We start from the raw sequence: 14,830 nt of genomic DNA, 5'->3' as shown, positions 1-14,830 counted from the left end.
GGACACTTCTAGGAAGTATTTTTTGAGATTGAATTCTCACAATGCACTTAAATAAATATACACAGGGTTATAAAGTTTTTCAGATAAAAATTACAAAAAAGTAAAATAAACATAAAACAACAGACCCACAGAAGTTGTTTAGCTGTAACTAAATTTTTATACTATTACAATATAACCTTAATTAATTACAAGCTTTATTTCAACAATAACAAATTCATGAACTCCTAAGGAGTTTGATCCTAATAGCACCATATATAATTCCTCCGGAGAATCTCTCACGCAGGCGTGCTCGCACACATACTTTCTAGAGGAAGAATCCAATCAGTCTCAATTCTCCATTCCATGAGGGAGCAAAAAGGAAACCACATGAAGTACAGGACAGAACCTAGATCCCTAAAGCCAGAAAAGTCTGAATTCATCCTTGACTCCTACCATGTGTGACCTTAGAAAGGTTTATTACACCCCTGTAAGCCTCAATTTTCTCATCTTACTGGTAATATCTATTCTGAAATAATAATATTTAAACTACTTAGAACAGAGCCTGGGAGTTCCCGTCGTGGCACAGTGGTTAACGAATCTGACTAGGAACCATGAGGTTTCGGGTTCGATCCCTGGCCTTGCTCAGTGGGTTAAGGTCCGGCATTGCTGGGAGCTGTGGTGTAGGTCTCAGATGTGGCTCGGATCCCCTGTTGCTGTGGCTCTGGCGTAGGCCGGTGGCTACAGCTCCAATTAGACCCCTAGCCTGGGAATCTCCACATGCCGTGGAAGTGGCCCTAGAAAAGGCAAAAAGACAAAAAAAAAACAGAGCCTGGTACACACAATCAGTTTCCTTCCAGTGAAGTGGGGGCTTCATGAGGTAGAGCCCTGTGTAGATCTACAAGAGAACAAAATAAGCTTCACCCTTGTTTCTCCAAAAACTCATGATTTTCACTCGTGACTTGAAGGTAGATACTATAATTTTTCAGACAGAGCTGGAATGACAGAAAATTACCTTAGCCTTCCCAAGCACCTCAGCCAGTATTTCATCTTAGGAAAATAATAAAGTACCTTGAAGGACAAAGATCTCTGAGCTGTTTGGAAATTATTCCGGCCTGAAAACATTCTTCTACAAATCGCTCAAGCATGGAGTATGAATGTGGGACGTCTAGATTAATGTCTGGAATTTCATTGTAAATTCTCTCATAACCCTAAAACAATGGAATTATATACAGAAGTGTTAGCCCATATAAAATACATAATGCCACACAACCCATCACTGTTATCAAGCTATATATTTAAGGCCAAATTTTCAATACAATTAGACTAAAGTCAGATCTGAACCTTGGAAAGCACAGTGGGTAAGTATCTTTGTTACAGATTATTTTCTTTAAAACTCTGCTGTCAAAAGAGCTTCAGGCAGACAATGGACACTGGACACATTTCTTCCCCATCTACTTCTCTATAATACACTTACTAAATACACACACACATTTTGTCTTTTTAGGGCTGCACCCGCAGCATATGTAAATTCCCAGGCTAGAGGTCAAGTCAGAGCTACAACTGCTGGCCTACATCACAGCCACAGCCACACGGAATCCGAGCCATGTCTGTGACCTAAACCACAGCTCACATCAATGCCAGATACTTAACCCACTGAGCAAGGCCAGGGACTGAACCCACATCCTCATGGATAGCAGTCAGGTTCCTTACTGCTGAGCCACTACAGGAACTCCATTTACTACATTTTTTTAAAAAGGCAAGTAAGACCCTCACCAACATTTTAATAACAATGATGCAATTTTAAATAAGAATTAAGTACTTTATAGTCTGTTAGAAGTTCATGTTTCTCTCTAGATAAAAAAGAAATTGTCATATCTCAGAAATCGAACTCTTGAGGAAGAACACATCACATTTTTCAAAATTCAGGTTTAAAAGAAAAAACACTGAAGTATTTATTACTTTCCAGAAAATGGCTGTGAGAGATTCAAACAGTAGCATTAAAAAATGCATATTACGGAGTTCCCGTCGTGGCGCAGTGGTTAACGAATCCGACTAGGAACCATGAGGTTGCGGGTTCGGTCCCTGCCCTTGCTCAGCGGGTTAACGATCTGGCGTTGCCGTGAGCTGTGGTGTAGGTTGCAGACGTGGCTCAGATCCTGCGTTGCTGTGGCTCTGGCGTAGGCCGGTGGCTACAGCTCCGATTCAACCCCTAGCCTGGGAACCTCCATATGCCGCGGGAGCAGCCCAAGAAATAGCAAAAAAAAAGACAAAAAAAAAACGCATATTACTAAACATACTAAAAGAAAATTTCATTGACAATTCATAATCTGTATTCAATCATTATATAAGATATAAGCCTAAAAAGTGTTCAAAATAATGTTATACTTACTCTTTTCATTTGGTCTAGAGTAATGGTAGAAGATTTCCAAAGAGATTTTAATAAATCCAAAATCATTTTAAAGGTACTTTCTCCAGTTGACTCTAAAACCATTATAATGGCCTAAAAATGGAATGAATAAATGAATTATTAAACTTTTACTCATTTTCAGATAAGAATCTGCTCCTAAAGTCCATCAGATCTAATATGTAACTATAATCATTACGAAAATTTTAAAACTCTCTCCCTTAATATTAAAGGTTTTAAAAAGAAAACAAAAATGTATGTTATTAAAGAAACAGTAAATCGCTGTAAAAAAGGACACAATAATTCTCTTTAGAATGTCAAAATAACCTTACTTCATATACAAGCTCATGGTGAAAATGAGGTACTTCCAATTCCTTAAGGCAATGTTCAGCTTCAGATATGTCTCCAGAGAGTAAATACTCTTTCAGCAGCATATCAATCTATTAGATTTAAAAATTGAGATGTTTTAGAGTTCTTGATTTTTAAAAATTGTGCCTTGCCTAAAGGATTTATTTACCCTCATCTCAATATATTACGTGATGAAATTAGGTCACAAAACATTTGTCTAGGAATAGTCCTGACATGACTATCGTAACAGTTTTTCATAATTAAAAAACAAATCCTCAAATTTTAAATAATTCATAATCATTAAGGAAATTCTGTGTTTCAGTGTTTTTTAATACCACTGAGGTCTATGAGCTCTCTTAGATGTACATGACTTGGGTTATGAATATAATGTTCCCTTGGGAAACAATGTACCTTAAATACCACTAGAGGGCACTAACTGAAAGTCTCAAATTTTTTAAGTGGCACAAAACTGATTTCCTTCAGGATGACCTTAATATTGCACTGGGAGCCAAAAAAATGAGAGATGATAATAGGGCTTTACTAGACAAGTCAAAGATTTCCAAACAGTTTTCTCTTTTCTCTACAACAGAAGATTCAAGACCTATTATCTAAAACATTCATCAGGAGTCCCCGTCGCGGCACAGTGGTTAACGAATCCGACTAGGAACCATGAGGTTGCGCGTTTGGTCCCTGCCCTTGCTCAGTGGGTTAACGATCCGGCGTTGCCGTGAGCTGTGGTGTAGGCTGCAGACGCGGCTCGGATCCAGAGTTGCTGTGGCTCTGGCATAGGCTGCAGCTCCGATTCCACCCCTAGCCTGGGAACCTCCATATGCCAGGGGAGCGGCCTAAGAAATAGCAAAAAGACAAAAATAAAAAATAAAATAAAACATTCATCAATAATTCAGCTTCCAGTTGTAGCTAAAGAGGCAAGTCTTGACTCTGCTGTTCAAATTTGCATGATAACATCTATTGCTTCAGAGAAAAGGAGAAAAAGTTTTTCAGCACAAGAACTTCAACTACAAATATTCTCCCCTATAATTGCCTGTTAAAACTACCTTTAAACTTGGTGGACACTAAATGAATGCTGGCTGACTGAATAAAATAATCTCATTTAAGTATGTTCTATCTTTAAATTGTACAACATATTTTCATGTAAAGTTTTATCAACAGAATACATCTTGACGAATAATTCCTATTATCATTCTTTAGGAAAGTATTTAAAGCATGGCACTTGACTAAGTATTTTCACTTTATAATTAAAAGATAATATATTTATTATTTAAATTATATCAGTTCTTTAACTTTGTTATGTAACTTTAAGTATTTAATTTTTTTTTTTTGTCTTTTCTAGGGCCATGCCCACGGCATATGGGGGTTCCCAGGCTAGGGATTGAATCAGAGCTACAGCTGCCGGCCTACGCCACAGCCACAGCAACTCAGGATCCAAGCCACATCTGTGACCTACACCACAGCTCAGGGCAACGCCAGATCCTTAACCCACTGAGCGAGGCCAGGGATCGAACCTGCAACCTCATGGTTCCTAGTTGGATTCGTTAACCACTGAGCCACGACGGGAACTCCCTAAAATAATTATTAAATTATTATTTCCCACTGGGTTTCATGCCATTTTTGACAATAAATTATAATACATGTATATATTTCTAAAAGTCCACTTTGTCCAAATCACCCTTCCATATAAAATAAATGAATAACCAAATAATGTCAATCTCAAATTCATATATTGGTAGTTTTATTCCAATTTTTATCTTTTTGTGTTGAGATAATTCACATACCATAAAAAAGTCTGGCAGTTTCTCAAAATATTAATTTTTAGGAGTATTATCATCTTAACAATACTAAGTCAGTTCATTGACATGGGATATCTCTCTCTACTTATTTAGGCCTTCTTTAATTTCTTTCAAGTGTTTTGCAGTGTTTAGTGCCTAAGACTTGAACTTTTGTTAAATTAATTCCTACACATTTTAATCTTTTCATGCTGTTGTAAATGGAATTGCTTTCTTTTTTTAATTTTTATTACAGTATAGTTGATTTACAATGTTCCTTCAGCTTCTGCTTCATAGCAGTGACCCAGTCACCCATACAAACCCACTTTTGTTTAGTTTTGTATTTTTCCATCGGGTTCTTACCTAAGAGACTGGATGCAGTTCCCTGTGCTGTTTTCTTAATTTCATTTCAGATTAATCATTCACTGCTAGTGTTCAGAAGATCTAGAATTAATTTTTTTTTCTTTGCTTTTTACGGCTACACATGCCAGCCTACACCACAGCCACAGCAAAACGGGATCCAAGCCTCCTCTGTGATCTACACCACAGTTCACAGCAACGCTGGCCCTTAACCCACTGAGCAAGGCCAGGAATCAAAGGCCAAGCTGCATCCTCATGGATCCTCAGGTTTGTAACCCACTGAGCCACAACAGGAAATCCCTAGAATTAAATCTTGTATATTGATCTTGCATCCTGCAACTGAGTTGAATTTGTTTATAAATTAATAGTTTGGTGTTTTTGTTTTTTTTAAGGAGTCATTTGGGTTTTCTATATACAGATCATGTCATCTGGAAAGAGATAATTTTACTTCCTCTTTTCCAATTTAGATGCCTTCTATTTCATTTTCTTGCTGAACTGCTACAGTATCTTGGCTTTTTTATACCTCAATTTTCTAATAATGTTATAATTTTTTAAAAAACAGATACTGCAATCATGACATTACAAATACCAACTCATCTACCTTAACATATATAAAAGCAAAACTGGTCAAAGCTCTAACTATATTTTGAGCTCCTTAACATTCTAACTTGTTATACATATTAAAATATTTATTAAACATCAAAACTATAGCCATATGAAAAGATTACACCCAAAAGTCAGAAGCACCTATACTATAAATCTAATTTTCTTAAAATCTTCAAATAAGATTACTTTTTTTAGTTTCTTATAGAACATCACTTAACTTTTTTGCCAGAAAAAAAAAATCTATAGAGAATAAATCTGGTGTTAATGCAAAAATCTACTTTTTCTTTTTTTTGTCTTTTTGCCATTTCTTGGGCCACTCCTGCGGCATATGGAGGTTCCCAGGCTAGGGGTCTAATCAGAGCTGTACCCGCCGGCCTACGCCAGAACCGCAGCAACACGGGATCCGAGCCGCATCTGCAACCTACACCACAGCTCACGGCAACGCCGGATCCTTAACCCACTGAGCAAGGGCAGGGACCAAACCCGCAACCTCATGGCTCCTAGTCAGATTCGTTAACCACTGCGCCACGACGGGAACTCCCTATTACTTTTTCTTTTAAAGCATGCATACAGGTAGTGAATTTCCTTAGAAAAATCTAGCACTGTGATCTAACGTTCATAATTCATAACTATTATAATCTGAGACCATCCAGTTTCAAACTGCTCTTATGAAAGTGGATATTTACTGAATAACTACAAAACAGAAACTCTTATATCAACAGTATTTGAAAAAAATACCAAAATAAGAAAAAGACTTCAGATATTCCTTTGAGGTTCCTACACAGCCTTCTCATAATTACTCATGAAAGCCCTTTTAGCAACATAGTCTTATTTTTAAGTCAGGAATATCATAAAAATTGAATAATGATTATGCAATTAGTGTATAATTTATAGCAAAAAGGCATAAAGCCAATATATAAGAATTATTCAATTTTCCATTTGCAGCTATAAAACTAAACTTAACTTTTGTCCAAAAAAATACCAGCTAAAGAATACATATAGGAGTTCCCGTCATGGCGTAGTGGTTAACGAATCCGACTAGGAACCATGAGGTTGCGGGTTTGGTCCCTGCCCTTGCTCAGTGGGTTAAGGATCCGGCGTTGCCGTGAGCTGTGGTGTAGGTCGCAGACGCGGCTCGGATCCCGCGTTGCTGTGGCTCTGGCGTAGGCCGGTGGCTACAGCTCCGATTCAACCCCTAGCCTGGAAACCTCCATATGCCGCGGGAGCGGCCCAAGAAATAGCAACAACAACAACAACAACAATAACAACAACAAAAAAAGACAAAAAAAAAGAATACATATAAATTGGAGTTCTCTTGTGGCAGAGTGGGTTAAGGATCTGGCATCGTCACTGGAGCAGCATGGGTTGCTACTGAGGTGTGGGTTCGATCCCTGGCCCAGGGAACTTCCTCATGCTATTGGCATGGCCAAAAAAAAAAAAAAAAAACCAATTCATATAAATTAAGTTAAAGACAATACCCCATAGTTACCTCTTTAACAAGGTGATTAACAGACTGCTGCCCACCTCCAGAGCCCCAAACACTGTCTTTGCGCCTTCCACCTTTAGACATACTCAGGAGCACCGTAGCCTTGTCCAGAGCAGCTCTACCAAAATAAAAAAAAAAGTTAATTTTAACATATAGACATGCTTGAGATTGACCAAATTATGGATAAAGTTGGGGGGGGGGGAGCCACATACACTAGAAAACTTTCACATAACATAAAAGCAACCTAAAATTCAGAAGTCTCTTAAAAAACTACTTTTTAAAATAAAAAGTTGGGAACAAAAAAGTTGCTTCTCATTTAATATTCTCATACTCACTTATTTCTACTTCTCAGTCAACAAAAATATAACATTATCTCAAAATAACTGATCTGTATTAAGAAGGAACATTTCACCTAAAACTAACTTTTATATAGAATCACGACATTCCACCATGGCAACCATTCCACTATGAGCTGAAGTAGTCCTAGAAAATTCATATCTACACTTGTGAAAACATAAGGCATAGCTAAGTCCAAATCTAAGTTTCTAAGAAGCTATGAAAAATCATATTAACATAACTCTGAAATTATCTTACAATTATACCAAAGAACAAAAGTGAAAAACATTATTTCCTAAGAGTTCTATAGCAAATAACTATAAAACTGAAAACTGCTTTGTTAATATTATCTACCTTATTCTTCTAATTACAGAATATTAATATTTGAAAGGAACTTAAAGAGCCCTCTAAATCCCATTCATTCATTTTATAAATAAGGAAACTGAGGCTGAGAGAAAAGTGGCTTGACATAAATGTAGCCAATAGTTTAGCTAAAACACAGAACTTCTGCATTATATTACTGTCCTCTTTCTGTTGCATCATGTCAAGAATCTCTCAATTCTGTTTTAACTGTGGCGAGTACATACACATAACAAATAGGTGGCTACAATGTCTGGTCAATTCAGTGTCATTTCAACAGAATCCTGTTGAACTTTCCCCTATTTTCAAAGTCTTAGTAGGAAAATTAATTTACTTACCTAGCTTGTACACAGTCTACAGTTCCTTTGTAACTATCAATATAGGTATTACATAAAATTCCATCTCCAACAGCTCTAGCAATAAACTGGCCCACCAGCTATATAATGAAAAAAAGCTGTATTAAAAAATCCAAAATAAACCTTCATAGGACACAATTTCTAAATACATAAATGATGAAGACAGGCTGAATTACACAGTGAATACCTAAGACATGTTGGAATATTCAAAAAACACCCATTTAGCACCTACTGGTATGCTTGGCATAACACTCCCGCATCTTAACCTTTACGTTAAGTGCCATGGAGGGCCATAAAACATCTGTTTTGCTCATGACTGAATCCCCAACACCTTGCACACTGCCTGAAACATAGCATATGACTAAAAATACTTAAGTCAATGGCTTAATAGTCAAGGGAAACCTCTCTTCTGGAAAAAAGAAAATTGGACTATAGTCTCTCAAAAAAAAACTGTTTAATTAAAGGAATTTAACTTAAGAGTGGAAAGTTGTATAGAAATACTTATCTGAAAGTATGCCCACAGCATTAGTTCTTCTAAAAATTGAAAACAACAACTTAGTGTCTAACAATAAAGGTGTGGTTAAATGGTGTACACCATGTGGCAAAATGTTTATCACATTTTATGGTGTAAGTAAAATAGAGTTTACAAAATAGCATAAATAATATGATTCCACTTTTTATGGAGGGGGCAGGGGGCAGACTACAGCTTGCAGAAGACCCCAGACCAGGGATCAAACCTGCGTCACAGCAGTGAGTGACCGAAGCCATAGCAGTGACAAACCTGGTCACCTGCTGCATCACTAGGGAACTTTTGATTCCACTTTTTATTAAAACAATTTTAAAATTTAAGGATATAAAAAACCATACATTTACATACATACAAAAAGAAGAATGGAAGATTCAATATCAAAATGTTAACAGTTACCAGCGGTTATTTTTGCTGGCCTTTCTTCCTTTTGGGCAAAACTTCTATAATGAATATAAACTTCTGGACAATTTTTTTTTTTAAAGTATAGGTATTGGTATTAAAAAAAAAAAAAAAAAAAAGAAGAGTTTCTACTGGGATACAGGTTCAATCCCTGGCCCAGCTTCAATTGCAACTGTGGCTCAGATCTGATCCCTGACCCCCAGAGCTCCATATGCCACTGGGCAGCCAAAAAGATAAAAAAAGTTCAAGTTTGAAACAAAGCTCAATACTAACACAGACTACTATCACAGGTAAGTGTAACAGAAATAGCATTTAGGTTAACCTACCTATACTCTATTCCTAAATTAATGTTTAAGTAAAGTGCTCCTACCTTGCTTTAAAACTTTGGTCAGGTAAATAGCAACGATTTCACACATTTTCAATTTCAAACCAGAAAGTCATATTATAGTGTCAGCATGTATTAAATCTAATAAAAGTATAAGGCTTTGAGGACAGAATCTAAATAAAAGCATACATAAGTCATGAATTTTCTAATTATTTCCCCACAAAGCTACAAAAGGGAATAATCTTATTTATAATTATTTTTATAATAAGCATTAGTCAAGAAAACTCAATCCTCAATAATCTACATTAAAAAAAAAAACCTAGCTCATGAAACAGCTTAAGTACATGTAATAGAGAACAGAGAGACAGAACAAAATATACGACCCAAAACTTACACAGAGCATGGGGTGGAAGTAAGACATAAAATCATAGTGTGATGAAAACTATGTTTGAAGGGGAAAAAAAAAAAAAACAGCCAGGGAAAACTATAGCAAGATGTTAAAGAGGGCTACTTTTGTGTGGTAGGGACTATGGCCAGTTTTTCCCCTTTCATCTACTAAAATTTCCTAGGAGCATGTTATTAGTTCTATAATTGCAAGCATATGTAAAGGGAGAGAACAAACAAAAAGAAGAATCAGACAAACCTGTGGTGCTCTAGGAGTATCCAATGCTAATTCAGGTAGCTCTTTTAACAATTTATCAAATGATTTTTCTACATCATTTGTGCTCATTACTGTCCCACAAAGGTCAGAAAGAAGCTTAGATGTCATTTCTCTATGACTAGCTTTTCCCTCCAAGGCTAAGGACACTGCTAACACCGGTACTCCACTTTTCATTTCACCAAGATTTAAATCTCTTAGCATTTCCTATTCAAAAAAAAAAAAAAAAAAGTATGTCACTGCCTATAGTTCAATTTAATTTTTTTTAAATCAAGATTTTACCCATATATCCTTACCTCTCCCTGTTTGGAAATAATGAGAAGAAGTCATATCTTGGGGGATAAGATAAATACATCTACATATAAATCAAATACTGACCCACTTATAAGTCAAGCTTCAACTGTCTAAACATCACTAAACTCAAAAGTGTCAATTACACCTAAAATAGTTTATTAAACTACATAATACTGCTGAGTTTGGGGTTAGGCGTTAACTAACCCTCTGCCTTATACTGTATTGTTTCTAGAAATATTGTTCTATGAGCATTTGTGGAGAAATTCATTTTACATTATATATTCTTTACACTCTACTTTTCCTCAAAGATTTCTCTTCACACAAATATTTACTTCTTACTTTCATTTAAAGTTTAAAATAAAATCGTAAAACAGTTTTCAAGTGGGATGATTGTTTTAAATTCTGGAATAAAGTAAAATTTCCTCTTAAAAATATAATAACAGCAGCTAATACTTACCACTTATAATATATTAGGCATTATAACAGCCACCCTATTCTACATTATCTTATTTAATACTCAAAACAACTCTTTGAAGGAGATATTATCATCATATTTACTGTATCCAAAACATAGAAAAATTAAGTATTTGCTGAGGGCACCCAGATGGAGTGGCCAAGTTGGAAGTATGACCATAGAGGCTAAATTCTAACTCAGTTACCTGTAGTAACTAACTGGTTACTCTAAATAAGCTAATTGGTGTCCTTGTTAGTAGTCTCTTCCTACTCTGCTTCATCTTCCTGAACTTCACTTAAACAACTCAATGCCTTTAAACATAATACCGCTTCTTCCCAGAAAACCTCCTTCAACCTTTTTACCTTGGCAAACTCCTAACCATCTCTTAGATGGCTCAGAATCATATGTTACCCTCCATTTTATGCTTCCATAAACTCTACTCATAGTACAACTCAGTTAATAAACACAAAGTATACCGCTGGTCCCATGCTAGGTAGGTAAGAGGATTTCAAAGTCCGTACCTTCATAGAACTTAGCTAAACTCTTCCTCTATACTAGAATGTTTAACATTACATTTTAATAATCTGTTTATGTATTACTTCATTTCACTGAGCTTCAAATGGGTAGTAGGAATCACCTATTACAAATACCACCGAACAAATACTTGTTTTATATTCAAATCCTACAAAAATGCGAAGATATCAAACTTCATAGCATCAGACAAACCAAGAAAGCCCAGTCTGAATTAAAAGAATCTAAATTATAAAAGTCTTCTACAGAGATACAATTTTATCACTTTGTTAGTTATATTAAACTAAACCAATCATTTTATTTTACCCTTTTAGATTTACTCTATGATCAATTCATTAACACAGTAAATGTTCCCATGCAAACCATGCTTCAAAAAACACATTTGTTGGAGTGTCCGTCGTGGCTCAGTGGTTAATGAATCCGACTAGGAACCATGAGGTTGCAGGTTTGATCCCTGGCCTTGCTCAGTGGGTTGGGGATCCGGCATTGCTGTGAGCTATGGTGTAGGTCGCAGACGCGGCTCAGATCCCACGTTGCTGTGGCTCTGGTGTAGGCCAGCAGCTACAGCTCTGATTAGACCCCTAGCCTGGGAACCACCATATGCCTTGGGAGCAGCCCTAGAAAAGGCAAAAAGACAAAAAAATACATTTGTTCCCTTGATTTCTATATACATTCTTTTTCAAATTTTTATTTGTATTTTTTTTTGACAGAGTATAAAGATAAATTTTATCCTAATCCTGAGCACAGAAATGTCAAAAAAATTTGAACTAAGGCATTTTTAACTGAGAACCCTGAGGAGGTTCTAGAAGGTCCATTAATGTCTTGAAATTATTAAAATTATATTTTATAAAATATCAATTATAAAAATTTTATAATTACAAAAATTATTAAAATATTGTTATGCCATTTTTCAGAGGAGATGACATGTAGCCCTCATCAGAGCCCAAATGGGTAAGAATTGTGCTAAATAAAATTTCACATTTTACAAAATGTAAGTAAAATTAATTTACATATAATAAAATGCTTAAACTTTTTCAGTGATCCAAAATCATTCTGGATATGTTTTCTGTTTAACAGTGTTTTCTCTCCTATATTATATAAATTATACTCGCAACTTTATACCTACCGCAACTTCATTAGTATCTCCGTGCTCAAAATATTCCTGTATGATTGGTGTTAAAGTCTTCTCAAATGCCATTTCGTCCAAAGGCAAAACTACAGTTTCATAAACACAATTCTCCTGAAAGGAGAAGGGGAAGAAATTTATAAATTAAAGAGTAAAACATTCAGATAAATGAAATTGTTTCTAAATTTTACATTACAACTGGTTAGTAACACCCATTCAGGGCAAGAAGAAGACATGCTACATGCTTTGATTACTTACATAAAAAACAGAATCTATGTCATTTATCCCCCATATCTTCTGTTAACTTTTCATCTCTCCCACAGAAACCAATACTGCAGTGACCAAAAAAGTTTTAAGATGGCTTCCTACTGGAGTTCCCATTGTGGAACTGAAACCCAACTATTATCCATGAGAATACAGGTTGGATCCCTGGCCTCGCTCAGTGGGTTAAGGATCCAGTTGCCCTGAGCTGTGGTTTGTGTTGCAGATAAGGCTCAGAATCCCCGTATTGCTGTGGTTGTGGCACAGGCTGGCAGCTGCAGCTCCAAACTACCCATGGCCTGGGACCTTCCATATGCTGCACATGAGGCTCCAAAAAAAGCAAAGAAAAAAAAAAGATGGCTTCCTATCATATTTGTTATTTTCATTAAAACTTCACTTTAAAGGGGGGGGGGGACAGGAACCAAAGCCTTCATGATTAGTATCATAATAAAAACCCTTGTTACAAAAATCAATGTTTGCAGTGATGACAAAAATCTCTAAGGAAAAGTACTATTCAACTGAAATGTCAAAAAGAATAAGATGTCCAATAATCTTCTATCCCCATTCTCCTCTGTAAAAAAAAGTCCTGAAATGCTTATATGCAACTTGTGACTGGGTTCAGTCTACGACATATACTTTCAAGTCTTTCAAGACTATATTAAAATTAGAATATTTAGCAAAGATTCTATAGTACTTGAATCTACTGGTTTTAAAATATACTAGTTTTCATGTTCTGTTAGAAATATTTCCACATCCAACTATTAAATTCAGAAACCAAGTGAAAATTATGAATACGCTGCTAAAAGTTAACTTAGTTTCTCAATCCAAAATTAACCTAACAGTCAGAAAGTACTGAATTAGTGTAGATAAACACACTAATGTGTGTAATATGTGTACACATACACATTCACACTATATATATATTATATATAATATATAAAATTATAAATATATGATTTGACAGATATAGCATTAGATAGAATACATGATTTGACAAATACATGAGTATACTATAAACATGAGGTCAAAAAAGTTTATAAGCAAAAAAAATTTTCAAAAAAGTTTATAAGCATTTTAGATATTAAAAAAAGTAAAAGACTTATACCTGGTCATCATCATAGTTAGGATCTTTCACATCCACTTCCTCCACATCATACACCTGTCCAGGTGTACCCCAGACACCTTTGCCCCCAGCACCACCTGAAAAAGTTTAGAGAAAGGAAAGAGCATAATGTCTATAGTTCATAAATTTTAATTGAAATCTTAAATAATTCTAGATATTTGGGTATTAATAAAATAGCTAAAAACCTGTATTTTTATTTCTATGCTTTTTTTGCTAGTTTAAAGTTATATTTTAAACCTCTTTTTATTCAGATCACTGCTTTTTCATTAATGATTATATACTATATATTTTATAACCTGTTTCCAAAATATCAAGTTAAAAATAAAAAGGCAGATGCTTTAAAACAGAAGTTATAACAAACCAAAAAAAAAAATCAGAAAAATAGTTGTATCAGGGATCTTAAGGCAGGTTAAGTTAAGCTAAATTTTATCTGACATTTCTTGGAAACAAAAAGTATGTTGATCCAGTGTGATGTGTCAAAAAAACTCAACAAGGGAGAAACTATTCAACAAAGAAGTAGGGTGACCACCATCAGACATTTTACAGTAAAACATGCTTTAGCTGTAAAAGGATACATTACACTTTATAACTACCAATATCCTAAAAATAATTACTATTTAAGTATTAACAGAATTCATCGTTATTTCTACTTCTATATATAAACTGACTAGCAAAAGTTTAACAATTCCAACTTCTAAAGTTGCTTTACTAAATAAACTTCCTGAAATATTTTCTTAAGGCTCAATATATTACATTATTGTTAAAGAACTTTATGGAGTTCCCATCGTGACTCAGTGGTTAACGAATCCAACTAGGAGCCATGAGGTTGCGGATTCAATCCTTGGCCTCACTTAAGGATCCGGTGTTGCTATGAGCTGTGGTGTAGGTTGCAGATTTGGCTCAGATCCAGCGTTGCTGTGGCTCTGGCGTAGGCCTGCAGCTACAGCTCCGATTAGGCCCCTAGCCTGGGAACCTCCATATGCCACAGGTGCAGCCCTAGAAAAGATAAAAAAAAAAAAGAACTTTACAGTACACCAATTTTTTTGGAGGTTATTTTACACATACAGTATAATCATTGCCACCAGAGCAAAAAGAACAATCTGGTAAATAG

General features: G+C 35.5%; 1 protein-coding gene across 2 annotated transcripts in view; it reads right to left on the bottom strand.

Annotated features, from left to right (window-relative positions):
* The window catches only part of PDCD4 (programmed cell death 4), a 29,421-nt gene that overhangs the window by 2,315 nt on the left and 12,276 nt on the right, over positions 1-14,830 (bottom strand). For both annotated transcript variants that reach the window (XM_047760617.1, XM_047760618.1), the window contains exons 4-11: positions 13,702-13,796; positions 12,336-12,449; positions 9,916-10,137; positions 8,002-8,099; positions 6,971-7,085; positions 2,716-2,823; positions 2,369-2,479; positions 1,048-1,187 (exon numbers count right to left, since the gene is read on the bottom strand). In XM_047760617.1, coding sequence (XP_047616573.1) covers positions 1,048-1,187; positions 2,369-2,479; positions 2,716-2,823; positions 6,971-7,085; positions 8,002-8,099; positions 9,916-10,137; positions 12,336-12,449; positions 13,702-13,796 — 1,003 coding nt within the window. The remainder of the gene's footprint in view (positions 1-1,047; positions 1,188-2,368; positions 2,480-2,715; positions 2,824-6,970; positions 7,086-8,001; positions 8,100-9,915; positions 10,138-12,335; positions 12,450-13,701; positions 13,797-14,830) is intronic.

The sequence above is a fragment of the Phacochoerus africanus genome, chromosome 15 (genome assembly GCF_016906955.1).
Source record: "Phacochoerus africanus isolate WHEZ1 chromosome 15, ROS_Pafr_v1, whole genome shotgun sequence".
In the NCBI taxonomy this organism is placed as follows: domain Eukaryota; kingdom Metazoa; phylum Chordata; class Mammalia; order Artiodactyla; family Suidae; genus Phacochoerus; species Phacochoerus africanus.
The sequence above is the reverse complement of the archived record's forward strand: the minus strand, read 5'-3'. Positions and strand labels throughout refer to the sequence as shown.